Source organism: Lithobates pipiens, unplaced genomic scaffold (assembly GCF_037356315.1).
Source record: "Lithobates pipiens isolate NorthernLeopardFrog02 unplaced genomic scaffold, aLitPip1_a1.2 Scaffold_27, whole genome shotgun sequence".
Lineage (NCBI taxonomy): Eukaryota > Metazoa > Chordata > Amphibia > Anura > Ranidae > Lithobates > Lithobates pipiens.
The window spans coordinates 163,246,995-163,265,929 of NW_027507788.1; the positions used below are offsets into that span (position 1 = coordinate 163,246,995).

Consider the following 18,935-nt stretch of genomic DNA (forward strand, 5'->3'; position numbering starts at 1 on the left):
ATTCTTTGGAGATTATTACCCATTTTAATTAATTTTTTCTGTAGAATTTTTTATAATAACATTTTACATTGATACTGGATATATTTGAAGCACCGCTTCCATTTGAGGTTGCCTTTGCCCTGCCTTACTAATATATATTGTGTTAATGGTGTTGAGCGGTGTTTCATTATAGCATATTATATTTCTTTAGGATTGTTTTATTAATTATCCTTTTTCTCCTTTCCGTGCTTGGTCGCATGTGAATTTTACGCTTCCGGGGTCACATCGGGCATGTCTTCCTGTGTGATCTGACCTGCGTGTAGGAGATGTTTTTATTGGTTATTGTGATCAGTGTTACTAGTATTAAGCGGCCGCTTGACGTCACGCCATAAACACTGATGAAGTCCCGCCTGCATTGGGGACGCAACGCGTACGGACCACGTGACCTGAGTCGTGACGTCACCCGCTTGCTTTGACGCTGATCCGTGCATGGATATCTGTTGATTTGGTTTAAATTTTGTCTGTCACTCGGCACTGGAGTGCAGTGCCATGCCAAGTAAGTGTATTACATTTTATCTTGCTTTTTATTAATAAATTTGATACGGAGAGCACTAGATGTTGTCATTCTATGTTTTTCATCTACAAACTATGGAACCTTGCTGATATATGGGATTCGAGATTGATTACACTTCAGGAGTACTATTATATGAATGCGGATATCTCTGATTAACCCCTGGTGGGGATATGCTTTTATGACCTGTCTGACTTGTCAGGGGTCCATTGCTTAAGGTGAGAGTCCACTTTATCTGTTGGTGGAAGGGATCACATCTATCACTTCAATTTGCTGGAAGGAGACACCCTGCACTTGTGGACTCTTGATGTCTTATTTCATCTATCCTGCATTCCCTTACTGATTGACTGTTATTAATATATATATATTTTTTTCTTTTTCATTTGTTTAATATTTTTGTGTATTAGGCTACATTATCTGCGCTGTACTGCTTTAACTCAATATTGAACCCTAGTGCCTTGAAAAAATATTCATAACCTTTGAAATGTTCCACATTTGTCATATATCAAAAAGTTGAGTTTCTGAGCGTAGGGTATAGCCTTAAGTCAGAAATCAAAGCCTCTGCCTTATGTTAACATAGGTGTCAGCGGCTCTTCACAGAAATAAAGAAAATAAACGAATCTATTGTACTTGAAGGTACCAACAAGTCTGCCCTTTAAATGGGGTTGTTTTGTCACTTTAATATATGCCTTACAAATTTATTCATACCCCTTGAAATTTTCCACATTTTGTCATGTTACAACCAAAAAGTAAATGTATTTTATTGTTATAAAATACATAAAACCTGCCCTGAGGACAGTGTTGATGACCACTGAATTATCGTGTTCATAATAGAAAGTCTTTGGTGTGAAGCCAAAGCTTGTACCTCATACAATGAAGGGGAAGGAAAATCTCTCCAGTCCCTGCTAGAAAATACTTTCCTCCATGATATCCTCAAAGTAGGAGATTTAGCTTTTGAATCCTGAGAAGTATCAGGGGAAAATAAGGGAAGTGTAGCGTTTTCTGGCCTCTGAAAACTGAAGGTTCTGGAAGTGCCATTAGTCTTCCAAAGAATTCAGTTTCAGTGGCAGAGAAATCTTTTGTCAGACAGGCCACATGGTGCATGCCTGAGAGGAAGCTAGAGGAGGTAAACGTTGTCATAAATATTATACTAGATTTATTTAGCGCTTACAGTTTGCACAGTGCTTTACAATCTAAAGTGAGACAGCACAGTTACAATACAATAAAATACAAGACAGTTAGGAGGGCCCTGTTCATGAGGGCTTACATTTGAATAGGGTGGGGCAAGCGGTACAAAAGGTAATAGCTGTAGGGGATGAACTGATGGAAGAATTAAAAGTTCAGCTGTTAGTCAGAGGCAGGATAGGCTTTCCTAAAAATTAGTTTTCAGGGATCGCCTAAAGGTGGCCAGAATAGGAGATAGCCAGACAGACTGAGGCAGAGATTTCAAGAGAATGGGAGAGGCTCTGAAGAAATCTTGGAGATGAGCATGGGAGGAGACAAGAGTGCAGCAGTGCCCCTGTAGGAGCCGCTGATTTTAGTGGCCCACCTGTCACCCTGCCCAGCCTGGCATTCACTTCCCAGTCACTTTTGAGACAATGAACAGTCCATTTGATTGTTTTGTATTTTTATTGAGGGATTTGAACTTGGATAGCAATATATGGAATGCCCAGTAGAATGAACAATTAGTTGATTGTATATCAATCAGTAGGGACAACAATTTACACTTAGCTACTCCAGTCTCGTCCAGCACATCTCTTGCGCCTAGACTGTTTCTCTCTCTCTACAGCACATTTCTTAACTCCAGGCACAGCTAGCCTGTGGTTAGGCCCAACTCTGACTCAGTCAGGTCTGACTCAGTCAAACAACTTCCGGGCAAGGACCATGGGTCCCTTTGATGTAGCAAAAATAGGAAAGGAAGTCTTTAGTACTAGCTTGTCCTATGGTGGACTACTGCTCCCAGTAAGTGCTCTTCAGGACCTGCCAGCAGCTGCCTGACTTCACTGCCCCAGACATTGCAATCCCTACTAGCTCCACACCCAGCTCTGACTGTTTCCTCTCAGTCCTCTCTGGCATGCCTCTCCAGTCCTCCCAACTGCCCATGTAACTCGCCAGCCCTCCTGGCGGCAAACTGGTGGTTCCATCCTGAATAATTTCCCAGCAGTACTAGCTCCCACTGTTGTCTCGGACTCCTCTGTCCCTCTTGTTCAGATCCTCCATGCATTCTTGAAAGGATCCATCCTGCACCAGAGTCCCAGGCCCAAGGTCACCCCCCCAGATTGGGGAGCTCCCTCAAAGGCTTCAAAAGCCTAGTACTCTGTCCTCAGTTGGAAACTGGGGATTTGTCAGGGTTCTCAGACACCCCACACAGCTCCTCCCCACTTCCCTAGCTCTCTTCTAGAATCCTCTAGAAGTAAAAGGGAGGTTACGGAGTGATGCGGTCTGTGAGTCACCAGCCTACTCTGAGCCACTTCCAGCCCACACAGATCAAAACAAAAAACAGGCCTAGCTCCCAGCTAAGCCTGTATAAATTTACCTGTTCTCACAAAAAATCCTAACTCTAGCACCTACCTAAGTAGAGGGTGCTACAAGAGCTAGAAAGCAGGAGGCCTTGAGAGGAGCACAGAGGACAGTTTGGTTGATATTTGGAGACGAGATTGGTGATGTACCTCGGGTAAGATTTGTGAACGGCTTTGTATGTTGTTAGTATTTTGAAATGAATTGGCTGGGCAATCAGAAGCCAGTGGAGGGATTGGCAGAGAGGGGTCGCAGACACTGAGTGGTTGGTAAAGTAGATGATTCTGGCAGCAGCATTCATGGCAGACTGAATAAGGGGTGGCCTATGGAGAGGTAGGCCTATGAGAAGGGAGTTGCAATAATCAAGGCGAGAGATAACAAGGAAGTGAATGAATAGCTTGGTAGTTTAATTACTTTAAAAAGTGGCACATTTTAGAGATGTTATGTATGTGAAGTCTACAAGCTTTTGATAGCGATTTGATACTGAAAGGACAGGTCAGAGTCTAGCTTTACACCTAGTACCCTGATGTGAGGGATAGAACTGATCGTTGTATAATTGATCATAAAGCAAAAAAAAGTCAGGGAGGAGGGCACAAGGATGGGGGAGTAACAGTTACTTAGTAATGTGAGAGGAGACGAGTAGTGTCATAGGGGTGGAGATGGTATTGGAAGCCATGGGAGGTTATCAAGTCTGAGGACCAAATGAGGATGTGTAGATAGAGAAGTATCCAAGAACAAAGCCTTTGGGGACCCCTACAGAAAAAGGAAGTGAAGAGGAGGAGTTCTAGGATACATTAAAGGCTTGCTGTGATAGATAGGAGGAGAACCAGAAAAGAGCAGAATCTTGGAGGCCAAGGGAGTGGAATTTATTGGGAAAGAGCAGGTAGTCAACAGTATAAAAAGCCGCAAAGAAGTCTAGTAGTAAGATTATAGAGCCGTGGCTAATGGCTTTAGGCGTTAGTAAATTATTAGTGAGTTTTAGTAAGATGGTATCTGTGGGGTGCTGTAAGTAAAAGCGAGACTATAAGGGGTCAAGAAGGTGGTTTCCAGTGAGGTAAAAGCTTAGCCATTTGTGAACTAAGCATTCTAAAATTTTAGAGATGAATGGGAGCAAAAAGACAGGTCTTGCGTTGTTTGGGTTGGTGGGGTCCAGTGAGGGCTTTTTAATTATGGGGGGAATCTCTGCATGCTTTAGGGGGAAGAAAAAGTGCCAGTAGATAGAGAGAGATTGAACATGTGAGAGCATAGGACAGAAGAGGAGGGTGATCATAGTAGTTGCGAAGAAAGTATCAGGGGACAAGTGGTTAGGTGGGCATGTGAGAAAAGTTTGGTAACCTTTTCAGTGGTAGCCGGAAAGCGTTGAATGTGCTGTTCGATAGAGTATGTTAAGTGGGCAAGATATCTGTACGGTGGAGATGTCCTCACAAATTGCATCAATCTTGTTTTTGAAGTTATTGGCAATCTCTTGGGCAGTGGGTGAGTTAGTGGGTGGGGGACAAAGCTGATAAGGACTGGATGACAAGGTATTAAAGTGATTGTAAAGAATAGTTGTTTTTTTTTTAAACAACATGTCATACTTACCTCCACTGTGCAGCTCGTTTTGCAAAGAGTGGCCCCGAACATCCTCTTCTGGGGTTCCCCCATCGGCTCTCGTGGCTCCTCCCCACATCAGATAACCCCCTAGGATAACCCCCATTTGCGTCCATAGACACATAGACATGAATGCCGGACTCGGCCCGGCCCCCGCGTCATTGGATTTGATTGACAGCAGTGGGAGCCAATAGCTACACTGCTATCAATCTATCCAATCAAGAGCTGGGATCCCGTGGAAAGAGGGACAGTGTGTCCCCGAACAGATGAAGGGGCTCAGGTAAGTAAAACGGGGGGGGCGGGGGGCCAGTAACTGCCAGGTGTTTTTTCGCCTTAAAGCGGAGTTGCACCCAAAAATGGAACTTCCACTTTAAGCACTCCTCCTCGCCCCCTTACATGCCACATTTGGCATGTCATTTTTTGGGGGGGGGGGAGTGGGGGCTTCGTAAGGAGGGAGACTTCCTGTCCCACTTCCACCTTCCACCCAGGGACTGCCAAGGTGGCTCCTCCTTTCGCATCAGTCGGCCCCTCCCTCTAGGCGATCTCCTGGGACACGTGACAGGTCCCAGGAGATCGCCTATCCACTCAGTGAGCACAGCGTGACTCGAGCATGCGCCGCGCGTGCCCGGCCATGAAGCCAAAAGCTGTCACGGCCGGGTGCCCAGAGTAGCAATGGAGGTGCGACACCCCCTTCGGCCGCATCGCTGGACCGAGGAACAGGTAAGTGTCTGTTTATTAAACGTCAGCAACTATACTTTTTGTAGTTGCTGACTTTTAATAAGCCTGGAACTCCACTTTAATGTCAGTTTGCCTAGGTTGTAAGGGACAGGCCTAATTCTGCGTGTAGCTAAAAAAAGCAAGTGTATCCAGTGAGGATGAGAGTGAACTGTTGTAGAGGTGGCCAGGTTATGACAGGACAGGAGTAAGATTTTGTCATAGAGAGGGTCAGTTGCAGAATAGAGAAGCAAAGGATTAGAGTGGGGAAGGTTCCTGTGAGTAGATGTCTGATGCCTGAAAGAAATAGGTGGTTGAAGACAAGGACACTGTGAAACTGATAAGGTTGTGATCAGAGAGAGGGAAAGGGGGTGTTGGTTTGGTTGATGAGGTTGCCAGGAGTGCACAAATGGGAGAATACAAGGTCGAGTTTGTTACTATCAGAGTGAGTGGAAGTGTGTCCATTGTGAGCTTTTACACACGGAGTGCTCCAGTCAAGGCAGCAGCTATCACCTGGTGGTTTGAATTTCCTGTGGACTGTCTGCGGGGTGCATGCTTTTCAGCCCTTTTGTTTCAGCTTCCTTGTGCCTGTGATCTGTCATTGCTAAGTGTATAGTTTCCCTTACAAGATAGCAGCAGGAGTGTAGCAATATGATGTGCATATTTTTGGCAGCAAAGTGGATAGGAAATTAGTCGTTTGGGAAGCATGATGCAGTTACCTCATTCTCCTGAGCGTTAAAGTGATACTAAAGTCTAGTTTTCATTAAAAATAACATACTTACCTGCTCTCTGCAGTGGGTTGCAGAGCAGCCCAGATCCTCCTCTTCTTGGGTCCCTCTTTGGCGCTCCTGGCCCCTCCCTCCTGTTGAATGCCATCACAGCAAGCAACTTGCTATAGGAGGGCACCTGAGCCAAGCCGCAGCTCCATGTGTCCAGGCCCCTTCCGCTGCTCTCCTAATTGGCTCATTGGGGGGGAGGGGGGGGGGGGAGACCTGGATAGCTGAGTCTCTCGTGTAACATTGCTGAATCTGTATGGACCTCAAGTATTAGGGGAGCTGAGAGGGCTTTTTTTTTCTAATCTTAATGCATAGAATGCATTAAGACAAAAAAAAAAAAAACTTCTGCATTTACGATGACTTTAAGCTGGCCTATTTGTTTTTTTATGTTCAGCCAGAAAACTGATTCCTCTATCCACACAAACAAGGTGAATCGAGGAATTCCCCCTGCTGCAACATTGTATTCTGACAGTGGGAGTCTCCTCTGTCAAAGCGAATCCACTGATCGACAAACGTTTTCCAACATTCCTGTTAGACAGAAGTTTGTTAAAGCGGTGTTTTAGCCGTAATTTTTATATATTTTTTTAAGGTCAGCAGCTAAAAAAAAAAAAAGTAGCTGCTGACTTTTAATAAGGAGACTTACCTTTCCAGGGTGCCTGCAATGTCGGCCACCGAGGCGGACATGTCCCTCGGCTCTTGGGTCCCAGCGCTGTCATCCTCACTAAGGGAAACAGGCAGTGAAGCCTTGCGGCTTTACTGACCGTTTCCTACTGCGCATGTGCGAGTCGCGCTGCGCTTTGTGAATGGGACGCACTGTGTTAGGGAACACACAGTTCCCAGAACACAGCGGGCCCCATTACCCAGAAAACAACGCAGAGGAAGAGGAGAGAAGACCGAAGATCACCGAGGAGCAGGAAGAAGGCAGATTAGGAAGACTGCCTAGCAACGGGGATTTCTTTCAAGGTAAAAAAAATATATATATATTTTTCACATTTTTTATTTTTTTTAGAATATTAATGCTTTTTTTTTTTTTTTTTTTTTTTTTTTTTAGGGTGGCCCTCCACTTTAATGGCCACACATGAGTTGACTTTCGGTCCATCTATAGCCAGTTTAAAGCAATATCAAAGCCAAACAACCGATATTATATGCAGCTTACCAATTCTTTGGTGTGATGGCTGCATTTGTTTTCTAAAGGTGTCTCTTTGCATACAGAATGTAGGCACTCTAATACAGGTGGTATGTTACTGGCCAGATCACCGGGTAAAAGCAAAAGGAATAAAGCTTAAAAACTAAAACTAAAATGAATGCAGCCACCACATTACATGACTGGTAAGCTGCAACATACTACAGTCACTTAAATACCCTTTTTTCCCCCATTCTGATGCTCAGTTTTAACTTTAGCAAGTCGTCTTCACCACGTCTAGATGCCTAAATGCATGGAGTTGCTGCCATGTGTTTGGCCAATTAGCAATTTATGTTACCAAGCAATTGAACAGGTGAACCTAATAAAGTGGTTGCGAGTAGGGATGAGCTTCGTGTTCGAGTCGAACATCGGCTGTTCGCCCGTTCGGCGAATTCCGAACGTTATGGGCCGTTCGCGCCAAATTCGTGTGGCGCTCACGGCCCACAATGCACTGCGTCATCGCAGTGCATTGCTGGCTCATGATTGGCCAAGCATGCACTGTGACCCCGCATGCTTGGCCAATCACAGCGCCAGCAGCGAGGAGAGCCATGATTGGCCACAGGCAGGATGCCTGTGGCCAATCATAGCTCAGGCTGTGTAGTACATGCCCCACACTATATAAGGCCGCCAGCGCGGCGGCCTTGTGTAGTGTGTTGACGTCTGAAGCAGTTAGTGGGTGTTCTGTGTACCTTCAACACAGTATACACCGATCGTTATCGGCCGTTTTTTGATCTTGCTCTTCTGTAGTGGTTGTTGTCTGCGTGCCCTGACCGCAGTATACACCGCTATATTCACCTCACCTATATAGCTAGTGATCTATCTTTTATAATAGAGCTTGCAGTCAGTAGTGTTAGGAGCTTGTGCGTGCTGTCTGTGTGCTCTGTACCCAGTACACACCGCTATATCCACCTACATAGCTCTTCTCTATTTGAGCCCACTTGCCACCTGCAGGAGTTATTGGAAGTTGTGTGTGCCTCCAGCACAGTATACATCTGTATATACCCCTTTATCTCTGGTGTTCTATAATAAAGGCATCTGCAGGAGTTAGTGGGTGTTTTGTGACTCCAGCACAATATACACCTGTATCTACCCTTTATTGCTGTTCTCTAATAGAGCCATCTGCAGGGCTTAGTGGGTGTTGTGTGACTCCATTACAGTATACCCCTTTATCTCTGGTGTTCTATAATAAAGGCATCTGCAGGAGTTAGTGGGTGTTGTGTGCCTCCAGCACAATATACACTACCCAACTGCTGTTTTACCCAACTCCCTTCAAGCCATTACCATGTCTGGAAGGCCAGCAAGGAGAGGCAGACAGGGCCGATAAAAGAGGGCAAGCAGGCTCTGTGTCTAGAGACAACAGTGCTGGTCGTGGACGCGGTGCATTGTCATCAGCACGTGGCCATGGGACATGCTTGTCCTTTTCGGCAGCTGGACATGTTGAACCGCAACATGCCAACAACTTGGTAGAGTGGATGACCAAGCCCTCTTCATCCTCTTCATCCTCTCTCACCCAGTCTCAGGGTACTAGCAAAGCAGCTGCCAACGTATAGTCTTCCCCCGTCTCAATGTCATCATCAGTGACTCCTTCCCTAGACCCACCACGTCCTCCTGAGGAGTCTCCTGAACGCTTTGAGCACAGTGTTGGGTACATGCTCCAGGAGGATGCCCAGTGTTTTGTAGGCTTTGATGATGACACTCAGCTAGAGGAAGGCAGTAGCGTGAATGCAGAGAGAGGGGATGCTTAAGAAGGACAGCAATCTGGCAGCCATGTTCCACAAGCTGCAGCATATTGCCAGGTTTGCTACAGCGATGAAGAGGGAGGGGATGATGAGGGCACTGACTCCACGTGGGTGCCTGGTAGGAGAGAGGAGGAGGAGGAGGAGGAGGAGGCACATGTCCAACGAGGCAGGATGCCCTCCGGGGGCCAGCTTAGGGGCAGCACACCGACTGAATCACACCGCAGAGCTCCGGCTGTGCAGGGTGCTGCCTCTGCGCGTTATTCTAAAAGATCTTTGGTGTGGGCCTTTTTTGAGACGAGTGCATCAGATCGCACCGCTGCTATTGCAACATATGTTTCAAGCGTATCTCGCATGGCCAAAACATCAGCCGCTTGGGCACCACATGCTTGATCAGACATATGTTGACCTGCCATGCAGCTCGTTGGCAAGCGTACCTCAAAGACCCACACCAAAGAACAAAGCGGACCTCTCCTTGCTCCTCATCAGCTGGCATCTCCAACCCCACTAGACCTTCAGTCCTCTCTGAAACCTGCTCTGAGAGGAATGAAGGTGTAGAATTAGGTGTGTCACAGCCAAGTGCTTCCGGGCACTCTGCTAGCAGTACACCCACGTCCGATTATAGCAGGCAAATGTCCCTGCCACAGCTGCTGGACCGGCGAAAGAAGTTCACTCCCAGCCATCCACATGCCCAGCGGTTGAATGCTAGCTTGGCTAAATTGCTAGCACTTCAACTGCTGCCTTTTCAGTTGGTAGACTAGGCCCCCTTCCGTGAGTTTGTACAATGTGCGGTTCCTCAGTGGCAGGTCCCCAAACGCCACTTTTTCTCACGGAAGGCGATTCCGGCTCTCTACCGGCATGTGGAAGGCAATGTCCTTGCCTCGCTGGACAGGGCGGTCAGCGGTAAGGTGCATATTACCGCTGACTCATGGTCCAGCAGGCATGGACAGGGACGTTACCCATCTTTCACGGCCCATTGGGTCACTCTTCTGGCAGCTGGGAAGGATGCAGGACAAGGTGCAGTAGTGTTGGAGGTTGTTCCGCCACCACGCCTCCAAAATGCTACTATTGGTTGTGACACACCTCTCTCCTCCACCCCCTCCTCTTCTTCTTCCTCCATGGCCTTTTCCAGTGCTCTGTCCTCAGAACCAGCGGTGCTCCGTAGGCGTTCCAGGGGCTACGCAAGTACGCAGGCAAAACGATGCCATGCCGTGCTTGCGCTGGTTTGTTTGGGCGACAGGAGCCACACTGGGGCGAATGTTTTGTCAGCTCTGCAGGGGCAGGCCGAGAGGTGGTTGACGCCACGCCAGCTTAAGCCAGGAATGGTGGTTTGCGACAATGGCACCAACCTCCTCTCCGCCCTCTGACAGGGACAACTGACCCATGTGCCCTGTGTAGCTCATGTCCTTAACCTGGTGGTGCAGTGGTTCTTGGGCAGGTACCCGGGCTTACAGGATGTCCTGAAGCAGGCCAGGAAAGTCTGTGTGCATTTTCGCCGATCATTTAATGCCTGTGCTCGGCTGGCTGAACTCCAAAAGGAGTTGAACCTGCCCAAGAACCGCCTTATATTTGACATGCCCACCAGGTGGAACTCAATGTTGGCCATGCTGCAGCGGCTGTACACGCAGCAGAGGGCCATCAATGAGTACCTGTGCAACTATGGCACCAGGACAGGGTCAGGGGAGCTCGGTTTTTTCTCACCACGCCAGTGGGGCATGATCAGGGATGCATGTACTGTCCTGTCACCATTTTAGGAGGCCACAAGGATGGTGAGCAGTGACAGTGCATGCATCAGTGACACTGTACCTCTTGTCCACCTCTTGGAGCATACGCTGCGTGGAATAATGGACAGGGCACTTGAGGCAGAACAGAGGCAGGAAGAGGAGGACTTCCTTGCCTCTCAAGGCCCCCTGTATCCAGACAGTGTTCCTGCTGTGCCACCCATCACACAGGAAGAGGATGAGGAGGAGGATGATTGTGTCAGCATGGAGGTGGAGGCTGGCACTCAGCATCAGCAGCAGCAGTCTTGTAGGGATGATTTACAGTCCCAAGAAACACGTGGACTTGTACGTGGCTGGGAGGAGGTAGCTGCGGATCATGTTGTCCTTAGTGACCCAGAGGACTCCGGACCGAATGCCTCAGCTAACCTACGCTGCATGGCCTCCCTGATCCTGCAAAGCCTGCGGAAGGATCCTCGTATTCTTTGGATCAAGGAGAGGGACCATTACTGGCTGGCCACTCTCCTTGATCCACGGTACAAGGGTAAGGTTGCCGACCTTATCTTGCCATCGCAGAGGGAGCAGAGGATGAGACATCTCCGGGAGGCCTTGCAGAAAGGTCTGTGCAACGCGTTCCCAGAGACCGGGAGGTTACAAACTCCTGGTCCTGGACAACGTGTTGCTGAGGCATCGGTCAGAAGGAGCGGTGGAGAAGGTGGCCGTCTGACTGATGCTTTCAGACAATTTTTTAGTCCGCAGCCCCAAGGTATGATTGGTTCCAGCACCCATCGCCAGCGTCTAATTTACATGGTGCAGGAATACCTAGGGGCAAGGTCAGACTTGGACACCTTTCCCACTGAAAATCCTCTGGCTTACTGGGTCTTGAGGATGGATCACTGGCCAGAGCTTGCACAGTATGCAATTGAGCTACTGGCCTGTCCTGCATCCAGCGTTCTTTCGGAACGCACCTTCAGTGCTGCTGGTGGCTTTGTTACCGATCACAGGGTGCGCCTGTCCACCGAATCAGTTGATCGACTGACCTTCATCAAGATGAATCAGTCTTGGATCACCCACAGCTACCAAGCACCTGAAGCTGATGTAACCGAATAATTTTTTTTGAAATATCACATCCCTTCAAGACTGCCTATGCTGATGCTGAGTGACTGTCCTGTTATGTTGATTGTCTATCCTCTTCCTCCTCCGCTGATATGTTGGAAGAACATTTCTGGTTCTGGGTGATGCCATCAGCCCAATTTTTCTGCTCCTGTTTAACAGGGGCGTTTAATTACAATTTTTGATGCAATGCTTTGCAGCAGGGCTAATTCCTGCAATAAAACTAGAGTATATGGGAGAGGTTGCAGTGTGGTGGCACCAGCACCAGTGCCTAAGGCCCAATTTTTCTGCCCCTGTTTAACAGGGACATGCAATTACAATTCTTGATATAATATTTCACAGAAGGGCCTGTTCCTGTGCCCACCCAGAGTAACTGTGAGGACTTATAGTGTTGTGGCACCAGCACCACAACCACCAAAGGGCAATTTTTCTACCACTGTTCAACAATGGCATGTAATTACAATTCTTGATATAATCGTTCACAGCAGGGCGCTCCAGCGCCCACCAAGAGTCACTTTGAGGGCTTACAATGTTGTGGCAAAACCAACACCTTGTTCCGCCATTTCTGCAGAGCATATAGGGCAGGCCCCTACTTTCAAACATCCAACTTACAAACATCTCCTACTTGCAAACGGAAGGAGACAACAGCAAGTGAGATGAAAAAAGATGTACGACAAAACAAATTATACATGGGGTAATAACCCTTCCTTATGTTTTCCAAAAAGCTTAAAAATTGTTTTTTTCACTGGAGCTACACTTTAAAAATGTACCAGTTGAAAATTACAAACAGATTCAACTTAACACAACAAACCTACACAGTCCCTGTCTTGTTTGCACCGCCTGTATACTGCTGTTCTGAGTATATAGGGCCTGGGGGCCAAACGCATTTCCTTTTTTTAATATGGGTACGGGGTTCCCCTTAATATGCGTACAAGACCCAAAAGGGGCTGGTAATGGGCAGGGAGGGCTACCCATGCCATTTTTCTCAATGATTTTCAACCATATTGCAGGAACCAGATATAACATTAAAACCGCAAGCAGTTTTAAATGATGTTATTTCCGTTTAATGTCATTTTGTGCAGGGACTGTTCTAAACTCGGGAAACACGTGGCACTTCACAGGCATACTACAGACACCCCCCAGGCACCATATTTAAAGGAATATTTCACTTTTTTTTTTTCACTTTAATCGTCATGAAAATCAGTGCTCCCTCGGGAACAGGAGGTTTTCCATGTTTTCCACACTTTCCGACGGGACCGACTGTGGCTGATAGTCATTAGCCGGACACCCGTGACTCTAATCCTGTTACTGTTCCTGTTTGTTTTTGCCTCATGATGGTTACTGTCTTATTGTTTTCATTTGAAATGTTCAATAAAAATATTTTCAACACTAAAATCAGTGCTCCCGCCAAAACGGACATTTTTAAAAACATTTTAAGCATTGACCCATGTCCCCTGGGGCAGGAGCCAGGTCCCCAAACCCTTTTTAGGACAGTATCTTGCATATTAGCCGTTAAAATTAGCACTTTTAATTTCGAACGTTCGAGTCCCATAGACTTCAATGGGGTTCTAAAGTTCGTACGAATTTGGGGTCCGTTCGAAAGTTCTGGTGCGAACCGAACTGGGGGGTGTTCGGCTCATCCCTAGTTGTGAGTGTATTTGGTGGTTCTTGCACTATAATGTGAAGGATGCACTTATTTGAGTGAGTTTATGCACGTTTAAAGAAACCGTGCCACTGTTCTATCCTCTATCCTGATATCAGGATATTGTGCAGTCCACTTTCATTTTAGTTAAATTTTCTGGGTTTTGGGAGAACATAAAGCCCTACAAGACCACATACTGGCCGCTAAGCCACCATTGGATTTAGGAGTCTAGGCAGTTGACTGGGTTTTTAGATTTTGTGCTCCAATTGTTGCTCATAAAAAACGAATTTTTAATGATTTAGGGCTCGTTTACACTTGCTTCAAAATGTGGCATTGGACACACTTTTTGAAGCACTGTGAATGGCAATCAAAAGGAGCGGTCACAAAAAAAAAAAAAAAAAAAGACAAGAAGAAAAAAAAAAAAAAGAAGGTTACTTTACAGTTCTGTTCACACGCGTTTGCGTTGCTTCAGAAAATGTACTCCATTTGGCTTTCTCGGGACTTCAAAGCATCTTCGAAGCCTAGTCAATAACAAAGATCACCCAAAGTACCTGCGGCTTTTGAGGGGCTTTTATTCAGCTTTAGCTTTGCTTTGTTTAGGAGCTATCCCAGGATGTACTGGTAAATCAAGTGAACCAGAAAGACATCATCAGCAGTCACTTCTGGTCCATGTGTATATATTCTGGGATTGTCTGGTGCTGACATCACATCTGGTGTGGAGCAGCAAGAAGGTGAACGGGGTCCAGATTGAAGTAGAACAACTAGCAGAGGGCACACATGCTATAGTGGAAGGTAAGCAGGGGGAAATTGGACTGAGCTGCAGAGGATCAGCTGGGGGACCAGAGCAGGAGAAACTAGCAAAGTCACACATGGCGTGCAGAGTGCGAGAAATATAGTGGAAAGTGAGTGGGAACCAGAGAGCAGGGGAGGATCAGCAGAGCTGGGGATTACTACTGAGTGAGGGATCAGCAGAGCTGGGGATAACTATTGAGTGAGGGATCAGCAGAGCTGGGGATTACTACTGAGCAAGGGATCAACAGAGCTGAGGGTTACTACTAGGGTGCTGAAATGAATCGCTGCATCGAGATTCAGGTGTCCTCGATACGGCATTGATGCATGCGACTGTGAAATTCGATTGCTGGTGATGTCATTGCCCCGCCCCTCCTGGGAGAGCGCTCAGAGCGTATCCCCCGTTGCGTGCAATCCATGCCACTCATGTGACTGCCCAGCCCGCCTCTCTCCTCTCACGTCTCTCCCGACATCAGCGGTAAATTCTCAGCCCCACTCGCGACTGTTGCTATCAAATCAGAAGAGAGGCGGGTGGGGCTGAGAATTCTCCGCTGACGTCAGGAGAGACGCAAAAGCAGATCGGTGGGCCGGGCGGTCACATCTGGGGTGCTGATGCTCATGGCATGAGAGGCAGAACAGGGACGTGTGTGTGTGTGTAAACACAAATCCCTGTTTTGCGAGGAAAGAGAGATCATGAGTTCCTAATAGCTAGGAACCACAATCTGTAATTTCCTCTAGGTCAGTCCCATTCCTCTACAGTTAGAACACGCGAAGGGAACACAGTTAAACCTTTGATCGCCCCCTAGTGTTAACCCCTTCACTGCCAGTGACATTTTTACAGTAATGTGTATATAAAGTGAGAAAAAAAACACGCTATCCACAAACAACAAATAAATAAATAATAGCTGCCAGCACCGCAGACTTAGCGCAACAAACAAAATGGTGAAATAATAAAAAAAGGTGCAGCGCTTAGATGTTATGGACCCAGTTAGGTATATACCTAGTGTGGATTTACATCAATAAACTCGTGTGACTCACTATATATATACCTAACTGGGTCCATAACATCTGGTAAGCCTCCTCTTAAGTGGTGGTGGATTTCTGCACAGCATTCACTGAAGTCACTATAACTTCTCAAAATATTGCACTTTGTCACCATATTGTTTCACTTAAGAACTCTTAACACTTTCACGTTGGTGGATATACGTATATCAACATATTTTGTTTTAGTATATTTGGATATAGTGTTGTCTAAAACATAGAATCATTATTAGTGTTAATTTATGCAGAGTTTTTTTTATCACTACTAAAGTTGATTATATTTTTTACACTGGTAAAAGATTATATAGATATTGTTTTTTATATATATATATATATATATTCTAAGCGCTGCACCTTTTTTACATTTTTACAGTAATCAATGCATTTTTATAGCATTGATCGCTGTATAAATGACAATGGTCCCAAAAATGTGTCAAAATTGTCTGATGTGTCCGCCATAATGTGGCAGTCCAGATATAAAAAAAAATAAAAAAAATATTGCAGATCGCCGCCATTACTAGTAAAAAAAAAAATAATAAAAAGGCTATAAATCTATCCTCCATTTTATAGACGCTATAACTTTTGCGCAAACCAATCAATATACGCTTATTGGGGGGTTTTTTTACCGAAAATATGTAGATGAATACATATTGGCCTAAACTGAGAAAAAATTAGCTTTTAAAAAAAAAAAAAAAAAAAAAAAAAAAAAAAAAAAAAAATGGGGATATTTATTATTGCAAAAAGTACAAAATATTGTGTTTTTTTCAAAATTGACGATTTCTTTTCTTTAGAGCGCAAAAAATAAAAAACACAGATGATCAAGTACCACCAAAAGAAAGCTCTATTTGTGGGAAAAAAAGAACGTAAATTTAGTTTGGGTACAGCGTCGCACGACCATGCAATTGTCAGTTAAAGTGACGCATTGCCGTATCCTAAAAAGTGGCCTGGTCATTGAGCAGTCAAATCTTCCGGGGCTGAAGTAGTTAAGGGAGTGAGGTTATTTTTAATTCAAAGTGGAGTTCCAGTCAATTTTTTGTTTATTAAAAGTCAGCAGCTACAAAAAAAAAAAAATAAAAAAAAAAAAAAAAGTCTATCTTCTGACTTTTAACCTCCCTGGCGGTGAACCAGAGTCGGGATCGCATCGTTGGATACAGGGAGGACACAGGGATAAGTTACTTACCTTGTCCCCTGGATCCAGCGATGTCCTCCGCTCGATTCACACAGTGCCCGAGTGCCGTCGAGCTCCGTTCCCTGCGACGTTACGGCGCACGGGAGCGGAGATCGGTGCCAAATTCAAAAAAGTAATAACACACAAAACACACACAGTACTGTAATCTTACAGATTACAGTACTGTATAAAAAAATACACACCCCCTTTGTCCCTAGTGGTCTGTCCAGTGTCCTGCATGCACTTTTATATTATAAATACTGTTTTTTTCTGCCTGGAATTTGGAGCTTGCCCATAGCAACCAAAAACTATCCCTTTATGTCAAAAGTAATTTTAGACCAACTAAAAAACAGCTATAATAAATTATAATCACTTGCAGAATTGAGCGATAGCGATTTGTGGGGAAATTCATCATCAAACACTAAATCCAATGACAGCGACAATTCTGCAAATGAGCAAATTTCAGTGTTTTTGGATTCGATTACATTATTGAATAATTTTTATTATTATTTATTATATTATAAACTTTATCATACCCGGGATGTCTGCTAGACTCTGGTTTGAACAGATTTAAGAGTTATTCCTAAGAATTGCAGGCCTACAATATAAAAACGCCAAATTTCCATGCAAAATAATTGTACCGCCTAAAATCAGAAATAATCATACCGCCAGGGAGGTTAATAAAAAAAAAAGACACTCGCCTGTCCCATAATCCAGCAATGTGGCCACCCAAACACCCCCTTCTCTCCCCTACCTGTCCATGGCGCTGGCAATACCACTGTGGGCATCCGGCTGTGACAGCTTGCAGCCTCACAGCTGGGTGCGCATGTCTCACTGCGCTGTCCTGAATGGCCAGGCAATCTTTTGGGACCTGTGATGTGTCCCAGAACATTGCAGGGAGGAAGGGCCGGAAGTGGGAGCTCATCGGTAATTGTGAGGCATTGTGATGCATCGCGGAACCAAATTTAATCTTTGACCAGATAATTCTAATTTAATCGAATCATGAGACCAGTGAAGATGCGCACTTCTAGTTATTACTGAGTGGGGCATCAGCAGAGCTGGTGGTACTACCGAGCAGGGAATCTGCTGAACGAGGGTACTAATGAGCTGGGGTTCTGCTGAGTGGAGGTACTACTGGGCTGGGGTTCTACTGGGCCCCTTTAAAACAAATTGAAAATCAACACACACAGGGCATTTGCCAAGCTTCATTTAAGCTTGAAAAGGGCATCACTGAAGTATCAAAGCACCACAATAGCATCATTGAAGCATAGTTGAAGATTTAAACCATAAAAATACATGTTGAAGCTGAAGGCGCTTTAATGTGTGCCAACGTCAAAGTGTAAATGAGCCCTTAAAACGATCTGCATCTCTTTTCTTTGGTCACATTTTCTTAAGTCATTTGATATAGATATTGTTTGTGTTTCAGAAATCTACACACAAAATACCCTTGGAAGCAATCGCAATAAGAACCCTTCTTCAGCATAATGTCATTCAAAATGTAACCTACTTCTGAAGAATGCCGTCTAGAAGAGCAGGGATAACACATCCATACCTAAACACATTGTTCTAGACTGAACAGTGCCCAGAACCAGTGAATAGTGATGGCCGAACGGTTCGCCCGGCGGTCGTTTCGCGGCGAATTTCCGACATTCGCGGTCCGCACGTTCGAACGCCTTTTTCCGTCGTTCGCCGCGGCGGACTTACGTGTTTAATGTATACAAGAACTTTAACCTTTGGTGACACGTTTATCATGTGATACAGGACAGCCAATTGAGACATGACAGCACATGGACACTTGTACATTCCCCCTAACCTATAAATACACCCGATCCGGTGGCCATTTTACATTCTTTCTTCTGTTAAGATAGGGACAGGTTCCTGTGTGGAGTAGGGAGAGATAAACCACTAGCTATTTGGTACACAAAAGTTCTTTTCAGGACTGGTATAGGTGTTAGGTGTTGATAGGTTTGCTGTGCTGCTGATTCTTGCAGCAGCCTGAGTGTCTTTTGTTAGTTTAGAGAAAGGGAAAGGACGGTGTATGCTACAGGGACAGCCAGATTAGTCTTTCATCATCATCATCATCATCATCATCATCATTAGCTGTTACTATCAAGGTCCACAAAAGAGCTGTTCCAGTAACCACTAATCGTTCTCTTTTTTTGCCAATTTGTATAGGGACAGGAAGGAAGCAGTGTTGTCAGGCAGTGAGGGTAATTTTAAAGACTTGCTGTTATTATTAGTTCCACAAAGGTTCTTTTCAGGACTGGTATCAGTGGTACAGTAATAGGCTTGTACATGTATAATATTCTTTCTTCCAAATATAGAAAGGATATTATACTTGACTGCTGCCCTTCTGCTGCAGTCTGCTAAACATTCACAACTCACTTGTTCCACAAAA

The 18,935-nt window shown here is 45.4% G+C and overlaps 2 protein-coding genes across 4 annotated transcripts in view; one reads left to right on the top strand and one right to left on the bottom strand.

Annotated features, from left to right (window-relative positions):
* The window catches only part of LOC143934322 (CMP-N-acetylneuraminate-beta-galactosamide-alpha-2,3-sialyltransferase 4-like), a 308,070-nt gene extending 289,943 nt beyond the window's left edge, over nt 1-18,127 (top strand). For both annotated transcript variants that reach the window (XM_077457838.1, XM_077457839.1), the window contains one exon: nt 17,964-18,127. In XM_077457838.1, the coding sequence (XP_077313964.1) occupies nt 17,964-18,050 (87 nt within the window). In that variant the 3' untranslated portion in view covers nt 18,051-18,127. The remainder of the gene's footprint in view (nt 1-17,963) is intronic.
* LOC143934323 (uncharacterized) overlaps nt 1-18,935 on the bottom strand; it is a 532,031-nt gene that overhangs the window by 412,732 nt on the left and 100,364 nt on the right. The window lies entirely within an intron of this gene.